The 20,475-nt window shown below is 42.5% G+C and overlaps 1 protein-coding gene across 1 annotated transcript in view; it reads right to left on the reverse strand.

The window, feature by feature from the left end:
• HUWE1 (HECT, UBA and WWE domain containing E3 ubiquitin protein ligase 1) overlaps positions 1-20,475 on the reverse strand; it is a 1,134,422-nt gene that overhangs the window by 61,805 nt on the left and 1,052,142 nt on the right. The window contains exons 56-57 of the mRNA XM_080273518.1: positions 8,614-8,801; positions 4,201-4,334 (exon numbers count right to left, since the gene is read on the reverse strand). Coding sequence (XP_080129644.1) covers positions 4,201-4,334; positions 8,614-8,801 — 322 coding nt within the window. The remainder of the gene's footprint in view (positions 1-4,200; positions 4,335-8,613; positions 8,802-20,475) is intronic.

Here is a 20,475-nt window from a genome sequence, read left to right on the forward strand (position 1 = left end):
GTGATGAAAAGAGGGCGAAACTCAGGACTGGAGTAAGTGAGTCATGCCACAAACAAATGTGTCGAGGCGCGAGAAACTGGAATACCTTGTCGTGATGGCTGCTTCACAAAAATGACAAATGAAGGTAACATTTAGATAATTCAGTTTATATGTGAGTTATCAAAATTAGTTGTAACTGCAAATTCAGATTTGATATAACAACAGGTGCCACCCTTGTTAGGGAAGTTTGTGAGATGTTAACCAGGAAAGCAAAATGGGGATATTTCGGTACAGGGAGAGATTTGTGGTTTTGTGAGGAACTGGGCCAGAGGGAATATGGACTGCTGGAAAAAATGAACTGAATTAAAGTTGGTACCAAGACCACAGGTACTGGAGAAGAATAAGGCCACACCTGCACTTCTCCACTGACAAGCATGAGTGGAATTTGCAACAGTCAATGCCGTCACAGTCACTTGATGGCGACCAGGAAAACAAATGAGAAATGTTATAAGGGACAAGTACTCTCATTGGAAGAATGTGACTAGTGAAGTGCCACATGGATCAATTTTGGCTCCTAATATGTTTTGGATATACATAAATGATATGCAAGAAAGCTTAAGCAGTTATATATGTTTGCTTTGCAGATGATGCAAAAATTATTAAATGAATTGAGAATAGTGACGGTTGTGAGGAGTTGCAAGCTGATTTGCGTAACAGAATGCAAAACAATGCAATGTCCTAGAAATGGGAATGTGAGTCAAAAGACTTGGTTATGAGTATGAAATGGGAACAGAGAGGATCAGCAAAAGCAGCTGAAGAGAAAGATAAGGATTAACCATACAGGATGACCTATCACCAGAGAAGCATATAAATAAGATCACTGGAGGGGCATATATATTGATGGCCAATATCAGAATGGCTTTCAGTTAACTGGATGAGATGTGTATCCATGATAAGACTGACATTAGAATATACAACAGTGATATGGGCGCCTCATTTAAAGAAGCATGCAAGAAAACTGGAGAAGGCGAGAGGATGGCAACTTGCATCCTAATAAGTTTGAGGGAACTGTCTTATGAAGTGGCTAAAGAAGCTGAAGCTACTAACACCGAGAGAAGAGAGGAGATTGATTATGACGTTTAAAGATGTCAGAAAATAAGAAAAGGTGGATAGAGAAGATCTGTTATGTGGATGATGATGCATGGACATGATGACATGAATATTACCTGAAAAAGAGCACATGCTTAACCCCTAGGATGTGGTGGTCATAAACATATCCTATGTCCATGGCGTGGGAGAAACAGTTAAAATAATCTTCATCATGAGTTTTGACCCACTTATACCTAACCAAGCATAACATTATAGTCAAAGTTTACACTCCACACTGACGATCTACAACTCACTCATCCAGCATAAGCATGCACTAGGCATGAAAAATGACCGAAAACTTCACAATACTTCACGTGGCTCTTCTGGAATGTATGACGCAGTCTAGTGAGTGGCACTTCCGGAATGCTATACACAGCTGAAGGGTTAAATGATGTTAAGAAAAATCTAGTTTCCCAAACAGAAGCATAAACATTTGGAGCAGTTTGGAGGAAGAGGTGGCGCAAGCAAAGAATGTCTGTGTGTTTAAAAGTAGATTGGATAATTATGATATGGAGACAGGATAACACAAGCTTAGCTCAAATCCTGTATACTGTGACCAGGTAAATATGCAGATGCTACCAGGCTGTCTCCTTTGTGTTATGTAACTGATGCAGCTAGTCACCTGCTTTTGGTTCTACTTGTATTCATCTACCCTGGCAACTGTGTTATGAATCACCCGTTGCATTGCAGGTTCGGAAGGATCGCATCATACGTCCCATTTATCAACCCTAGTTCGGTATTGCTGAAAAAAGATTAGTGGGCTCAATGGTGTCTGATAAATCCAAAATCCAATATATCAGGGTTCAATAAAGCAAGGGTTTACTTATACTGTACGAGTACTACATATCTCATTCAAAAAGACTCCTAACATGCTTTCATGTGTCAGCCATGATCACCTAATGGTGGCTCTCCATGCTACTCAGTCTCTGGCAGCCTCCCTGTTCAGTCCCTTATCCCTTAGGTCACACTCGATGATCTCGTCCCAAGTCTTCTTTGGTCCACCTCTTACAAACCAACCCCGGACATTCGCACTTCTCACATTCCGCAACCACTTGTCATCCTCTGTCCTCTCCATACGCCCAAACCATTCAATCTACCCCTCATCATCACACCACCAATACATTCCAGTTTGATCCTTCTTAACTCTTCAACCGTAATCCGAGCTCCCCCCCCACCCCAGGACTCGCATTCAAGGATGCACTACACATCCATCTTATCAGTCATTTCTGTACATTTTAGCCTACAAATATCCTCCTCTTCCTTTACTGCCCAGGTCTCACTATTATACAGCATTACACTTCCAATACATGCTGCATACAAAAATCCCTTCGAACAGAGGGAGAGCCCTCTCAATGTCAGAAAATGCAACAGCTCCCCAAACTTCCTCCAACCACTCCTAACCCTTGCCACATAGCTAGTTTCAGTCCCACCTCCAGCACATAACATGTCTCCCAAGTAACAAAACTTCCACACACTCAAAGAGATTCACCAGCATGATCAATCCTTTCACACCTGACAATCTCCATATGCTCTCCCTGACACACTGCACACATGAAATTGACATTATTTTGCAGTCTGCCTCTAATACCACTGTAAGAAACAGGGAAATGAGCATGGAAGTAAAAAGGTTGCTGCATGATAGTACTGTGATACCCACTGTACCATATGGAAGTGAAGCTTGTTCCCTGTTGGAAGGACACAAGTCAAGAGTGAAAGCAGTGAAAGCAGCAGTAATGAGTTATTTGAGAGGATCATGTGGAGTTATATGGAGAGACAGACTGACAAATGAGAAAGAGAAGCATCGTCGTGGTATGGATGTAAATGTGATAGAAAGCATCAGGAGATATACACCGAGATGTTTTGGCCATGTGGAGAGGATGGAGAGTGAGACTAACGAGAAGAATGTTAGTGATGTTGGGGAGGAGGGGTGGATTAAGGATGAGATGGAGGGATGGAGTATAGAGGTATATGAGAGAGGGGGGTGTGAGTTGAGGGGAGGGCAATGAAATGGCAGAGGACAGGGCAACATGGAGGCAATTTGTTTGTGGTCACCCCTTTTAGGATTAGGGCATCTGGCTATAGATAGACAGATAGAGAAAGACTGCCAGGAGCTGAAGCGAATTTATGTAACATAGACATCATTACTCTGGATTAATTATCAGTCCTTAGAACTTTTCAAAGTATTCAGGTGATGAAATACTCACCTCAGGTAGTCCAGTAATAAAACAGCACTCAAAAAGTTCAAACATGATACTAAGAAGCTCCATCACTTGTGTTATATACACACCTACCTCAACCTATACCTCCATCCACACCCCTATCTTGAGTTCTCAAACCTAACAATACCCTCTGAACTCAAAGCTTTCTATTAATATGTGGTGGTATAGTTTAAGCTTTGATAAACATATGACACGATATTCCACTGAAGTACAAAATATATGGCAAAAAAATTTAACAGCATACTATTGCCAACAATATTGTTCATCATCTACATCGTCATCATCCAATCCTGTGTTGCCCCATGAGGAGCACAGGAGCCTGGGGCTAAACAAGTTGGTCCTGACATTTAAGATGAGAATGACCTGCCTCACTCACCCCTGCGTTGCATTACGTGAACAACCAACCCCAACCACCCCTTGGATATAAGCCTACAAAGGCTCAATCTGATTGGAATGTCTTAATTACCCACTAATCCATCAAGTGCCATAATCTGGTTACATGGTTCCCACCCAGCATAGTAAATGGTTTCCTGGTGTACAGGAAACTATTTGGCTTGTCAGTGTACAGTCACCCATAGGCAGAAGGAAGAGGAAAGAATGAAGGAAAAAAAAGACAGAAGAGGGAGTGCAGAATCACTGTGGGCATTAGGTGAGGAATGAATGAATGAAGGAAAGAAAGATAGTAGAGGACAAATGGAAGGAAGGAAGAAAGAAAAGGGCAGTCACCAGTGGGCAGCAATACATCAAGTGAGTGGATGGCGAGTGCCCCCACCTACCACTTACTACAGCAAAAGTTTGAAGCCCTACTTACAACTCTTGTCTCTTCATCACATTCTTCACCACACCCACTTACTGATGTCTGATGGCTCCTGTCATCTTCATCTGGCAAACAAGGCGAATGTACTCCATCTTGGACTCCTCCGTGACCGCAATATTCCGCCCATTAGGTTTGAGATCCCTCACCTCTGTCACTCCAAATTCTTGCACCTGGAAAAATTATTCCAGAATTAAATGGCAGACTCTAACATTACTCGTCACAAGAGTTATATTCATCCATCCATCCATCATCCAATCCTACATTGCCCCATGAGGAGCGTAGGAGCCCGGGGCTAGGCAGTTGGTCTCGACATTTAAGATGAGAGTGACCAGCCTCACTCATCCCTGAGTGGCATTACATGAGCAATCAACCCTAACCACCCCTTGGATATAAACCTTCACCGGCTCAATCCGACTGGAGCGTAATAATTACCCACTAAACCACCAGGTGCCAAAATTTGGTTATATGGTTACCACCCAGCATAGTAAATGGTTTCCTGGTGTACATGAAACCATTTGGCTTGTCACTCAGTGTAGAGTCACCCACAGGCAGAAGGCAAAGGAAAGAATGAAGGAAAGAAAGACAGAAAAGGGAGTGTAAAGTCGCCTGTCGGCAGAAGGACGAGGGAAGAATGAAGGATAGAGAGACAGAAGAGGATGGAAGGAAAGAAGGATGGAAGAGAGGAAAGGGCAGACACCTGAGAGCAGCAATACATCGAGTGAGTGGATGGTGAGCGCCCCCACCTACCACTTAAGAGTTATATTCATAATATTAATAATATGGTCTTCCTCAAAAGCAGAAGTTTTTCCTAAGGAATTAATCAGCACTCCCTCATCTACATTTTCGTAATAACAATAATTTCGAGCTCACACACATACAAAACAGACTTTATCAGCAAAAAAGGACAGCTACTGAACCACATAAGAATATGTTACAACACCTCTCCCCATGTCACAGCATCAATGAAAGCAAAAGACTTTGAGCTGCCCTTTAAAAGATTTACCAGAAGTCAACTGCCTCATGGATAATAGTGATTTATTATATAAACTAGTGGCTGTGCAGGAGAAGGACCCATCAGAGAAATACAACTGATGAATGGATGTGGGCTCACATCATACTTGGGTGGACTGATTAAGTTTTAACAATTCGGCATGATAAATTGATTAACCAAATTTAAAAGCCTTGAAAGTACTAAGACACAATTTAAATTTAATTCTAGCCTTTACAGGCAACCAGTGTAACTCAGAAATGAGATGGTCAGGATTCTTGGGGGTAGACCAAAGATAAGTTTTGCTGATCTATACAACACAGACTGAACCTTCTTCTAACTGATTATTCTGGTGGCCAGTCCCTAATTAATTATGGTACAGTAATCAAAATGAGACAAGACCCTAACATGGATCAGTGTTAAGAGGCACCACCCATTCAGCAGTTGTCTCACAGAGTACAGGTTTCCGATGAGAACACCACAACCTCTGACATCTTGACTGATATATTCTTTATAATTGAATTTTGAATTATCATATACATCCAAGTTTCAGACAATACTACTGGGATGATGTTGCAATTCTCCAATCATCAGAGCCTGGGGATTATTAGCAGCAGTGCCCATCCTGTTTTCTCAAACAATGATGATTTATGTTGTACCATCATTTGGCTTAGGTCTCCTCTTTGTCAACCAGACTTTAATATCAGTCATCAGGGATTCCAGTTTCTTAGTACCATTAATATCTGTCATCCTAACAAAAAGCTAAGTGTCATCAATATAAAAATTATAGGACACACCATTTGCATCTTATAGAGACGACAAACTACTGTACTCGTATACATTGTGAATAGAACTAGACCTAAAACAGATTTTTGAAGAACTCCAAACAGAAGGAGAACTGAGTTTGAGTAAGTGTGAACGTGGAATTTTTTTGTGTGGCCCGGGAACGGCTATCATTGATGTCAGATACTGTAACTGATTTTCCAACCGCCCTGAGGTTTTTTGTTAATGTTTTTTTGTCCACGTATTGTATTTTTCCTTGGTGTTTAGCAATGATACGGATAATCCTATATGTGTTTTGATGTCTAAATATGGCAGACTGACCTGAAAACAGTGCCAAAATTAGGAGGGGTGCTGTATATACTGTACAGTAGTTTTTCTTTTCTTTTCTTTTTCCTTGGAGTTTAGCATTACTTTGGATATTCCTTTGTGTATTTTGATGTCTCAATATGGCAGATTGACCTGAAAACAGTGCCAAAATTTGGAGGGGTACTGTACATACAGCAGCGTTATAGGTAAGGCGCTTTTTGGTTTTCATTTTTTTTTTTTTTTTTTTTTTTTTAATGCTTTTCTTGGTGCTTTGCATTACTTTGGAGATTCCTACATGTGTTTCGATGTCTAAATTTGCTCGAATGACCAGATAATGCTGCCAAAGTAGGCAGAGGCACTGTGCAAATAGGTTAGGTATAGGTTGGAGGTTGGGTACAGGTAGGGTCTGGGCCTAGTAGGGGGGATATTGTTCATTATCCAGACATTGTCACTAACCAGACATAATCGCCAATACACTGGATGACTGAGGGATTACTGTAAGTGAGTTCAGTTCTTCTGAATTATACTACCATACAAATTATACTGCCTAGGTGACTTGTTTATTTTTTAGGATTACTACATTTGTGTTTATCAGAGAAGTTGCACACATAACTCCATGTTTCAGTATTTTTTCTTTCCTTTACTGTAGACTGATAATACTTTCAAAAATAATTTCAAAGTTTATTTTTTTTTTGTCTGCACCAGAATTAATTCTTGGCAAAATATACGCAATGCTGGGTGGGGATGTTTCACGTGGTGATTAGGTTATAGGTTTTGCCTCATTGGTACTGGGGGCTTTCATAGTTAGGCTTAGTAGCAATCCTTGGTGGTTAAAATTATAGGGAGAACTGAGGGCCAAAATTTCTCATTTAAGTTAGGTTAGGATGCACTGACATGTCCAATTAGCAAGATCACATGTAAACACACTGCCTTGGGCATCTTAAGGCAGACATGTATAATGACCAATCTTTATATAATATATTGTATATTTTTTTAGAGAACTATGGGGCTCCTAAAACCTAACTCCCTATATTACATTTAAATATAAGTCACATTTTAACACTAACTTGATGCAGCACGAGGTTCTGCATAATCTATCTCATCTTGTATGAAGACTGTACTGTATATATATTTCTCTAAGCAGGTGGGGACGCTCACCATCCACTCACTCGATGCAGTGCTGCTCTTGGGTGACTGCCCTTTCCTCTCTTCTTTCCTTCCTTCCTCTTCTGTATTTCTTTCCTTCATTCTTTCCTCTCTCTTCTGCCTACAGGTCACTCTACAGTACACTCCTTCTTCTGTCATTCTTTCCTTCATTCTTTCCTCTTCCTTCTGCCTATGGGTGACTGCACTGTGTGAAATGGTAACCATACAACCAAATTATGGTGCCTGGTGGCTTAGTAGGTAATTAAGGTGCCCCAATCAGATTCAGCCAGTGCAGGTTTACATCCAAGGGGTGGTTGGGGTTTATTGCTCACGTAATGCCACTCGGGGATGAGTGAGGCTGATCACTCATCTTTAATGTCAGGACCAACTTGCCTAGCCCCAGGCTCCTATGCTCCTCATGGGGCAACATAGGCTTGGATGATGGATTGATGAATGAATAATCTTAACCTTTCTCCCATCTAAGGCTGGGATAAGGCCCCAGAAGGAGTATAGTATTGAAAAGAAAAATCCATCCATCCACCCATCATCCAATCCTATGTTGCCCCATGAGAAGCACAGGAGCCTGGGGCTGGGCAAGTTGGTCCTGACATTTAAGATGAGAGTGACCAGCCTCACTCATCCCTGAGTGGAATTACATGAACAATAAATCCCAAACACCTCTTGGATATAAAACTTGCACTGGCTCAACCCAATTGGAGCACCTTAATTACTCACTAAACCACCAGCTGCCATAATTTGGTTATATGGTTACCATCCAGCATAGTAAATGGTTTCCTGGTGTACAGGAAACCATTAATATAGAGTCACCCATAGGCAGAAGGAAGCAGAAAGAATGAAGGAAAGAAAAACAGAAGAGGGAGTGTAAAGTCACCTGTAGGCAGAAGGAAGCAGAAAGAATGAGGGAAAGAAAAGCAGAAGAGGGAGTGTAAAGTCACCTGTAGGCAGAAGGAAGAGGACAGAACGAAGGAAAGAAAGGCAGAAGAGGACGGGAGGAGGAGAGGAAAGGGCAGACACCGAGAGCAGCACTACATCGAGTGAGTGGATGATGAGTGCCCCCACCAACCACAAATAATCAATAAATAAGAACCACGTACACAGACGACAGAGTCAGTATTAAGTACCATACATATACTGGCTTTGTTATGAATTATTAATGCTTAATTCTCACATTTGTTTAACACTTCTTCCAATACATGGCAGCTCACCTCTGTACTGAAGGTCAGCTCGTAGCCCAAGTCATGAACATTGTGCTCTAACAAATATATCAGACCCTGGTAGAAGGAATAGTCTTCACTCTCCATGTCCACCACACGAACCATCTTGCCCAGAATGTGTTTGTAGAAAGAACGGGTGAAGTAGCATTCCAACAGCTTGTTGTCGTATATTGCCTTGGCTGGAAAATTTACAGGTATTAGCTGTCTTTATTGTGTTAAAGGAAAGTTAATTATTCTATCTGCCTACTTACTTTTGAATGTCTGCTTATATATCTACATTTCTATCATTATCTACTCACCTTTCTACAAATTCTATTGTTACCCTATAGACCAAACTATAAATTCCTTTTGCCTCACTGTCAACCAAACTATCTATTATCTGATGCCACATTTTATGTGAGAGGAGTGGCTTCAACAAAGACTTGCAGACATATCTGTCTTAATTAGTATATAATGATCATTCCTCCTTGATCAAACTATCAGTCCTAATACACTGCCACACCTTATATCTTCACTTTGTTTTCAGTCTACCTCTTCTTTCACCAAATGCCCAGCTCTCAAAATCTTTTAAATCTCTCTCTCCGGATGGCCCACATGGCCAAAAATCCTTGTTTCCCACTAACCACCCTTCACATGAATCAGTAATGGTCCCTCATCCTACAAGAAACAACTCTCACACAATCTTACACTTTATCCCTTCTTTGTACCAAATTTCTCTAAAATGGCCCACTCTCACTCACTCTTGGTCAAGTTTTAAATATATATACAAAGCTTATGTGGTTGAAACTTCAGATATTTCTTGTTTCCCAGTATGTCTGTTCTTTTCAGTAAAAAAAACTTCTTCCTAAGATGCACTCAACTCTACAATTGTTACATATTCCCACACCTCATCCCTGGTATAGGTGGGGGCACCCATCATCCATTCACTTGGTGTAATGCTGCCTACTTCTTCCTTCATACCTTATCTTTTCCTGTATCTATCCTCCTATCTCCCCATTTCTCCCATCCTACCTGTTATTGTTATCACTCTTCTTTCCACTTCAGGTGGCTCTATACCATACAAGTGACAAGCCTAATGGTTTCCTGCAACCCAGGAAACCATTTACACCATTAGGTGGTAACCATAGAGCCAAACACAGGGGTGATGTAATGCCTACTATGGTTTCCCTGTGAACTGGATGTAGATGTAAATGTGGTATCCGCCCAGGAACCACACCACACTAATCCCTACACCTCACTGTGGTGAGGCAGTCAGCTGCATAGGATGGCACAGGATGGCCCTACAAGAGTGGGTGTTTGCCTGCAGTAGCAGTAGTAGTAGTTGTTCCCTAGGCAGTCTGGCCGAACAGCCCCGAGTCCCTCAGGAAGGCCATGGCCGAGACAGGGCTTTCCCACAGAGCTCTCAAAGAATGTATGTTGTGTTATTGGCGTAGGTGATTGTGTGTAATGCAGTCTTCCATAATGTGCTTAATAGTATGGGATGCTGTGTTGCATCCTGGACAGGCAACAGCGACAAAGTCATCCAGCCTCTTCTGGCAGATTAAGAGGGCTGGATGGTGCCCACATCTCAGCCTGGCCAGGTGGACCCTGTCCTCATGAGGGAGATAGGATTCAGAAGTGTGGATGTCAGGAGGCCGTGCATGCAGCTGTGTGTTGTCTTTAAGTGACTAAACGGAGCGGCGAGTGATATGAGTGTGGATATGCTTCTGGTACAAAGAAGGTGGGCGAGATGACAGTATTTGTGTATGGTATCGTGTGCTGGGTGTTGTTTTGATGTTCCTTCGTGTGGGTGGATGTGCTGCCATGTAATATAGTGGATGTTGTAGGTTTGTTGAGGCTGCAGCAAGAAACTGGGTGCCTCTCATCTCTATGTGATCCTTGACTTTGAGGACTTTGGTTTCTTGATGTAGGTGGTCTGTGGGTGTAGAAGCTGTGCAGCCTGTGATTATTTTTAGGGCCTTGTTCTGTATGGTCTGTAGAGTGTTGTAGTGTGTTTTGGTGAGGTTACAAGCCCAGGCAGGGCTTGCATAATTCAACACTGAACGTATATATTGTTTGTATACTCTGGTGGTGGTTTCTTTATTGTGTCCGAATGTTGTATGGGCAAGTGACCTCAAAGCACTGTCTTGATGTTATTTTATTTTTAATGTTTGTGATGTGTTGTTTAAATGATATTGATGTATTGTATGTTACACCAAAGATTTTGGGCATGTGTGTGTGTGTGGTAGGGGAGTGTTGTTTATGGTGAGGTGTGGCATGTGACTGTGTTCTGCTGTCCAATTTGTGAGAAGGGTCACTGTAGATTTGACTGGGGATAATTTGAGCCTGTTTGTGGTGAACCATTTGTGTAGTGTGTTGAGGTTAGGTTGAATGATGTGTGTAGCTGTGTTTGCATTTTGGTGCATACATGTAAGTGTTATATCATCTGCATAGGAAGCTATGTGTATCTGTGGTGCGTGGGGTGTGGGTATGTCATGCATGTATAGGTTAAAGGGTGTAGGGGACAAAACAGATCCTTGGGGGACGCTGTTTGTGAAGTTTCTGATGTTAGAAAACTGACCGGCAAATGTTACATGTGCACATCTGCCTGCTAAGTAGTTTGCCAGCCATCTTTTTGTGTTATTGTGCATGTTTGTGTTGAGTATTTTGTTTGTGACGTTGTGGTCGGGGATGGCATCAAAAGCTTTGCTAATGTCTAGTGTGTTTAGTAGTGTTCTGTGTGGTGGCCTAGCTGAATTCATGCCATCAAAAACTCTCTGTGTAAGGTCTGTAAGAAGGGTGTTTGTGGAGTGTAGTGGCCTAAAGCCATGTTGTGCCTGGGCTAGGGGAATGTGAGGTGTGACTTGTTGTAGTATCAGTCATTCAGTGACTTTAGAGGGGGTGCAGAGGAGTGTGATGGAGTGGTGTGAGGAGGGTAACGTGGGGTCTTTGTTGGGTTTAGGGATAGTAATGATAATGCCATGCTTCCAGATGTTGGATATTATGTTGTGTGAGTAGCTGTAGTTTGATATGTTGGTTAGTGCTTGTATGCCTTGTGGTCCAAGGTGTTTAAGGTGAATGTTGCTTATATTATTTGGTCCACACGCAGATGAGTGCTTAAGGTTGTTAATGATGTGCTTCATCTGGTTGTAAGTGAAAGGTGCGTAGTCTGGGTCTGTGGGGAACTGTCTCTTACGTCGGATGATACGTCGCTCTTCAGGATGGGGGTTTATATGGCTGACTTGTGAAAAGTGATTAATGAGAGTGTTTGCTTGTTGTCTGTTTGAGGGTATGGTGTCTGTTGTTGTGATGGCAGCGTGTGATTGTGTGGTGTTGCTGTTGGAAAGTGTGATGCTGTTTAGTGTTTTGCAGAGTGTGCTGATGTTTGTTTTGTGGTCATGTATTTGGAGGTAATTTTTCCAATTTAGTGTTTGCTGTTCTGATATTTTATTGTTTATCTGAGTGTTGAGTTCTTGTATTTGTTGTGCGGTGTCTTGTGTATGGGGTGTTGGGGAGTGTCGCAGTGTGTCCCGTTGTCTGATAAGGCCTTGAATTTCTGATGTGAAGTTGGGGTTATGTCTCTTTCTGTTGCCTCTAGGGATGTGTCTTTTGTCTGCATTTTGTATAATTGTATTGAAAGTGTCCCCAGTGGTGTTGATGTCTGTGATGGGTGTACTGTTTAGTGTTTCGAAATGTTGTTCTGTTTCAGTTACAAAGGCTTCCCAGTTGGCTCTCTTATAATTAGTGTGTGTGTGTTTGTGGCCAGCTGGGGTGATTCTGGTTTTGGTAGTCATGATGATTGGGAGGTGATCAGAACCTAGGGTTTTGACCACTCTCCATGATGTAGTGGAAGTGAGGTTTGGGGAGCAGAAGGTGATGTCTGTAGATGATGGGAGGAAGACAGCTTGGTGTGGGATATGGGTATGTTGGTCTAGACTGTTCAGTATTGCCTGCAGTTGATGGGTCTACTCAATCAAACAGATTGGGGTACCACCACCACCACACCTCATCCCTTTCTGAACTAACATCCTGCTTTACCAAATGCCTCAATATCATTATCTTTCCTAGTCAGTCTCTCGATCTCAAACAGCCTCTCTAGGCAGACAACCTCAGTTCTTCTATGTTCCTACTACATTTTTTTTTTTTTTTTTTTTTTTTTTTATGCGAGGAAGAAGGAACCAAAGGCCATGGCCCGCAGTAACAGTTCCCTCCAAGAGAAAAACAAAATACAATAGAGAGCCAAATTCAAGATCCGATCATTTTGAGATGCCTGGACACACTGCGTTTGAAAGACTGGAGATCATAGGCAGCAGGAAATACAGACAGAGGGAGACAGTTCCAGAGTTGACCTGTTGCATAAATGAAAGACTGGGAGTAACGGTTAACTCTTGCATTAGAGAGTTGGACAGAAAAGGGATGAGAGTTTGCTGCCAGACGGGTGCTACGCGCCCGTCGTAGAGGTGGAGGAATGCAAGCAGACAGTTCAGAGGAGCAGTGACCATTAAAGTAGCGATAGAAAAGAGATAAAGATGCAACAGTGCGGCGAAGAGACAGAGGTTGAAGGGAGTCAGTAAGAGGAGGAGAGTTAATGAGACGAAAAGCCTTTGACTCCACCCTATTGAGAAGAGCTGTATGTGGGGAGCCTCCCCACACATGAGAGTTGTACTCCACACAGGGGCGGATAAAACCTCTGTATAGAGTCAACAATTGTGCAGGGGTAAAGAAAGAGCGGAGTCGGCTTAGCACACCCAATCTCTTAGAAGCAGATTTTACAAGAGATGTATATCAATCTCTAACCAAGGGTTCCCTATCTAATAATGTACCACTACAGGTATGTTTTATCCTTCACAGTGGTATGCCATAAGCTGATACTGTAGTAATACTAGGAGTAGTAATGTAGTAGTAATAATTTTTATAATACAGGTAACTCGCACGAAACACGATCTCATGGAACGCGCTCGCAATTATACACGGTAAGGGCTGGGATACATATAAGACAACGTAAGATTAAAAAAACATTATGAAAACTACAAATTAACGAAGGAGAGGCCTTTGAAAGATCAAATCCTCGAACGTCACCGCAGCGCGCGGTTTGTTTTGATTACGTGGCGATCGAGGCGGGAAATTATTCAGTGAGTGAGACATTCCCGAGTACAGTAGCACAGTATTTGTAAGTTAAATATTTACAGTACTGTACTGTTCTGGTAAGTTTATGTGAAACTTAAAGTACTATTAAATAACGTTAAAGCAAGAAATAAAGTCTTATAACCAGTTTACCTGATAGGCGTCAGAATATTGCCTTTTTTATTTGTTCGTTTTTTCCACAGTGCTGTTCAGTATTTGTAAGTTAAATATTTACTGTTCTCGTATGTACTGTACTTGTAAGCACTTAAATAAAGTTAAATCATTAAATAAAGCCTTGTAACCAGTTAACTCGAATTATATGATTTCCCATGATCGGCGTCGGAATATTGCCTTTTTTGTTTGTTTGTTAAACTCTTACTGTACTGCTTTTCTACAGTACTGTATTTGTAAGTTAAATATTTACTGTTCTGGTATGTACTTGTAAACAATTAAAGCATTAAAATTAATAAAGCCTTGTAACCAGTTAACCTGATTTATATGATTACCCATGATCGGCGTCGGAATATTGCCTTTTTTTTTTTTTTTTGTTCGTTAAAGACTTATAATAAGAGAAAAATACATTTTTGTCTTGGTATCTTTACCCATTTGCTAAGGTTTGCTGTAATGGTTTGCAACTTGTAGAAAACTGTGAAAACTTTCGGGAAGTGAACGAAAATCTGGGACATGACCTTGACTTCACCCTCTCATGTATCATCTGTCAGTTCACCACCGGCTATCGTGATGAGTGGATGTACGATTTTTTCGCTCGTGGCCATGCCTAACCACACATAGTTACACCCATTATCTCGACCCAGACAGAAAATACAACCTTTTTCCTCCCTTGCAAAACACAAACAACCACCCTGTTTACGAGACAGCAATATATATTGCGAAAATAACAAGGTAAAATGATAAAGATAAATGTAAAATGATAGAGAAAGATGAACATGTTATGACGGAAGAAATACATTTTCCCCGTCTGTAAACGTATTTATTTCTGCTTTGTATCTGTATTCGTAATAATTAAACTTATTGTTAGTTTTGAAACTGCATTACGATTCTATTTTTAGCCATTCTCGTGGTGTGGGAGCTGGAAGTTGTGACACAACTTCCTTATTGCTAATCGGACTGACACTCCACTTTATTCTCCCGTGGCAGAGTCTAGCCTTGGAGGACGTGCAGTTTTCTAATTTAGGACTGAAAATTCAACTCTTTCGCTCCCTTTTCCAAGCATGGGCACAACGATAACATAAAAAATAACTCGAAACTACCATAAACATATATCAAAAAGGTGAAAATGTATTCATAACATTTTTTTTTTTTCCAGCTATTCCTAACAGATTATGTACTGAAATCATTCGATATCACAGTACTGCATTTCTAAGTTAAATATGTACTGTTCTGGTATGTACTTGTAAGTTAAAGCACTGGTACCAGTTAACCTAATTTATATGATTATCTATGATCGGCGTCGGAATGTTTCCTTGTGTTTACGTACAGTATTTGTGTGTTGAAGTTTTGCTCAGGAGTACTGTATTTGTGAGTTATAACATTAAATAAACCTTCTAACCACTTAAAGTGCTTTCTAGTGACAGATAACAGCAAAACAACACATTTGGGGGGTCTAGGGAGCAAAATACGGAGTAGTTTAAATATACGCGATTTCGCACCTAACACGGCACGGTAGGAACGAAACCCACGTGTTCCGTGCGAGTTACCTGTAATAATGATAATAATATAAATCATCATCATCATCATCATCATCATCTAATCCAGTGTTGCCCCAAGAGGAGCAGAGAAGCTTGGGGCTAGCCAAGTTGGTTCTGACATTTCAGATGAGAGTGACCAGCCTCACATATCAGTAAGTGGCATTGCATGAGCAATAAACCCCAACCACCCTTTGGATATAAACCCTCACAGGCTAAATTCGACTCGAGCGCCTTAACCCAATCGCGCCCATTGTCCTAAATACAGGACAGAACCGGGCATTTGCAAAAGCTAATGCAGAAGGAAACCCAGGGGTTGGGACTTGTGACCTTCGTGACTGTGAGCCAATAGGCAGAGGGCAGTATGCCAAGTACCCTTCCAGCACAATCCCTAACACAGGAGCCCTGAAGGCTAATGGGTTAATTACCCACTAAATCAACAGGCACCACAATTTGGTTATATGGTTACCACCCAGCAAAGGAAAAAGCAACACTGGATCTGGTTAGTAATTGGATGGGTGACGGCCTAGGAACACCAGATGCTGCTGGCACTGAGTCTTGCCAACAGCCATACCATGCTAAGTGTACTGCCACAATAATAATCATCATCATCATAACTGTCATCATCATCCAGACCTTTCCCACCCTTGGGCAGGGTGAGGAGTAGCAATGTCCAGACAGCCCAAATCTGCCCAATCCAATGGGCCATGCTTCCATTCATTCATCCTTTTAGACCCTGGAATCCTGGCTCTATCTGATACGCCAAAAAAATTCACCACATTCTGTAGCTTCACATAAACATATCCCATAGTCAATCCAGATGCTGTCGTGTTAAAATGGGGTGCCAAATCCCTGATCATGTACTCCTTATCACAACATTCATCCATATATATATATATATATATATATATATATATATATATATATATATATATATATATATATATATATATATATATATATATATATATATACAGTATATATACAGTAATCCCTCCAATATCCGATGCAACAGAGCCAAAGGCATGTCCGGATAGTGATCCTGTCTGGATATTGGGCCCCAGCCTCCTGGACTTGTACTTATGGACCCTAACTCAGAAAAACACCTATACAACTCCCTCTGGACATGCATGGCACCTATTTAAGACCCAAATCACACCAATAAGGGACATAAAAGACTGAAATAAATGCAAAAGAACCATAAATTGAGGTTTTAGAGGTGAGTTTATACAATATTAAACATTCTGGGTACTTACAACAAGTCCCTGGCTCCTGGACTGGTAGTTATGGACCCTAACCTAGCCTAACTTAGAAAAACACCTCCCTACTGCACATGCATAGCACCTAATACCCTGTTCACACCAATAAGGGACATAACCTAGCCTAAATTAGAAAAACACCTCCCTACTGCATATGCATAGCACCTAATACCCTGTTCACACCAATAAGGGACATAAAAGAGTGAAATGAGGTGTTAGAGGTAAGTATGGAAAATACAGTACAATATGAAACATTCTGGGTACTTACAGCAAGTCCCTGGCCATCTTGATGAATAACCTGCCTCCTCTCAGACTCTGACAGTGAGGAAGAGTTCCTGAAGCACTTGCAGTACACTGTTCATGAACTCTTGCACAGAACTTAGTCATTTGCACTCAGAATTCCATTCTCTTAACACTGCGCACTCGTCTTACTTGCGCTCCATTGTACCTTAATAAAATAAGTGTTGCACTCTGCACTTTAAGTCTTTCCACTCATAAAACCATTTTCTAAACAAAACACACTCTAGTTAATTTACATTACATTGACAGTCCATTAAATCTTTGTCTTTTCACTCAGAACTCAAATTCCTTAACACTATGCACTGTTTTTTTTACTGCACAACACTGTAAATTCCCGTGTGGTCTAGTGGAGAAGTTCTTGGTGTCTAATCACTGTCAGAGTCTGAGATAGCACATGCAGGTGACCTAGGGGTACATCGCTGGGTCGTGGTGATGGCGTACCCACTGCAGACGACTCTGAAGAGAGGTGCAAACTCACGTCGAGTGGTGACTCCACCGTGCCTGATGTGCTGGGCTGTGGCTTGGAACATGAGGGCCTGTCTTGGGGAGGCAATGGAGTGGAGCCAGGGCTGGGCACAGCGGGGGTCATGGGCCTGAAAAAGCTGTCAATGGTTGATTGACGCAAGGAACGACGATTTTGACGATTAATGATGCGCTGACTGAAAGCGCGCACTTCCTCCACAAGTTCCAAGGGCCCCATCTCCCTGTCGCAGTATGGGTGCCCCAGGTAGCCCAGAACAAACTCTAGGTGTTCCCGGAGTGCGCTCAGCTTGGGGGTGGCTGGAGTAGTGTCACGCTGAGAGGAGTCCACATCATCGTCAGAATCTTCAAGCTCGGTACTGACACCTGCAACTGAGGATGTGATCTCGATATCAGACAATGTCTGATACCCAGGATCGTCCTTGTTGTCATCCAACCACTCACGCACTTTGTCCACATCAACATCGTCCCCATAAGCACGTAGACGTGCATGGAAGTCATCCACGTCAAAACCTAGGAAATCGTGCTCCACATCCGTTCCGAGAAGCAGATGAGACCAACCATTTTCTAGAGTCTTGACAGGGATTTCCTTCCATGCACTGGCCCAGTTGTAGATTGCAGACTTGATGTTGTAGCGGCGAAGGTTTTCCAAAGTCCGCTGGCCTCGCGTGTCCCGTCCCTCCCTGCACTCGTCCTCGTCCTCGAGAACAACCATCACCTCGTCCAGGAACTTCCATCGGTACAGCCTCTTCATTGCCACGATCACTCCTTGGTCCATTGGTTGGATGAGAGCAGTCGTATTAGGTGGCAGAAACATGCACCTAATCCGGACATTCTCAGCCACCAAGTCCTTGTCGCACGGGTGGGCAGGTGCATTGTCTAGGAGGAGGGCCTTTACCTGGTCGCGTGGGATTCCCAGTTTCTCCGTCTGGTAATGAATGACCTCCTTGACAAAATGGCGGTGGAACCAGTCTTTGAAGATCTGGGCTGTGAACCATGCCTTCAAGGAATGGTACCAGACGACAGGAAGGACATCCATCATCCCACGAAGACACCCAGGCTGGGTTGCACGGCCAACAATAACGGGCTTAAGCCGGTGCATGCCATTAGCATTGGCACAACACAAAGCAGATATCTGTTGCTTGCAGAGCTTGTGGCCAGGTACACGCTTCTCTGTCTCCTTGGCTAGAGTGTTCATAGGCAAAGAGTGATAGAATAAGCCAGTTTTGTCAGCATTGTAGACTTGACTGATAGTGAGGCCCTCCCTGTCGATCAAGCGCTTCACCTTGTGCCGAAACTTGTCTACTCCATCCTCGTTGGCGTTCAAAGCTTCGCCATGAGACTTACGGTTGGTAAGGCCATGTCGTAACTTGAACGCGAAGAGCCAACCTTCAGATGCCTTGAAGTCTAGGGCGTCGTGAAGCCTTGCGAACTTCTCAGCAGCAGCCTTCAGCTCCGTGCCACACACAGTCACACCAGCAACACGTTGCTGTCGATGCCAAATCAACATGGAGTGGTCAGCTTCTGCATACTTGGGAGTACACATCACCTTCCTCTCCAGCCGTGTACTGCATGAGTTTGTCGTGGGATCTCTTGATATCAAAGTAAGTAGATCGGGCCAGGTTGAATTCACGGAGGATGCGTGAGGTAGACCATCCCGCATCCACCTTGTCCAATACCTCCCTCTTCTTCTCCAGAGTCAAAATCACTCTCTTTCTCTTCTCAGGCAGCATTGCCATCATCACACACACGAAGGAGAGGCACGAGAGCAGCAGGAGAGCCTGCAGCAGGTAAGGCACCACCACAAAAGCGAGCACGTGGGCGGCCCTGACGACGAGCGTGCACACACAACAAGAGACGGGTGGTAAGTGGGGAGGATGCTGGGGCACTCTAGCAGATGTCGGCGGAACAACGCACCAGAACACAGCTGGCCCACGCCGCGCGCGCCACCTTCAAATTACAGGTAGGAAAAAGTCGGATTTTTTTCAATTTTTTTGCGGTTTTCGCCCATTTGGGGAATATTGGATCCCAGGATGAAAATGCCCGGTTATTGGGGATGTCCAGAAAATGGGTGTCCGGATATTACAGGGATTACTGTATATATATTATGCCACTCAGGGATGAATGAGGCTTGTCACTCTCATCTTAAATGTCAGGACCAACTTTCCTAGCCCCTGGTTCCTATGCTTCTCATGGGGCAAGACAGGATTAAATGATGGATGGATGGATATATATATATTACAACTGTATATACACACACACACACACACACACACACATATATATATATATACAGTACAATCCCAGTTAACCGGGCGGCTTGGGGAATTTACCTTCCCGGTTACAGACTTTTCCCGTAGTTCTGATATTCAAATCTATACAAAGGCAATAATTATCACAGCAGTAAATACAATTCAGTTACTCACCACTCACATCAGGGGCCACACTAAGAAATTCCACCTGAAAAATTGTCTCGTAAACACACACCATGGTCATAATGCACGTGCATGCAATGCCTTTGCAGTACTGCAAAATCCACAAATCCATTCTCATAACTACCAAATAATTTGTTGTATGTACAATACTCATAAAATTGGAAAACTAAAGAAATAAATCCTGAATATTTATTGGTGAATTATCACACCTGTGTCCCCACATGAGCTTTGTTTACGGTCCTGGCCCCGACTGACCGCCACCACTTCGCCACTCATCTGTTTTGCACTATTCTGTGAACTACCTAAGTATTCGTTGTATGTACTGTACTCATAAAACTGGAAAAATAAAGAAATAAAATATCGAACATTTATTGGTGAACTGATATTAAGACTGCACTGTAGAATTATCACACCTGTGCCCCCACACAAAGCTTTGCTTACGGTCCCGGCCCCGACTGACCTCCATCATTCCACCCTTCACCTGCAGCCAATCAGCTGTTTTGCACAAAATAAAATACATGATGTACTTATGAAGTGCAAGCATATATATTTTTTTTTCTTCCAACAAAG

This window comes from Coenobita brevimanus, chromosome 55 (assembly GCF_032717465.1).
Source record: "Coenobita brevimanus isolate Jiangsu-jjx chromosome 55, ASM3271746v2, whole genome shotgun sequence".
NCBI lineage: Eukaryota > Metazoa > Arthropoda > Malacostraca > Decapoda > Coenobitidae > Coenobita > Coenobita brevimanus.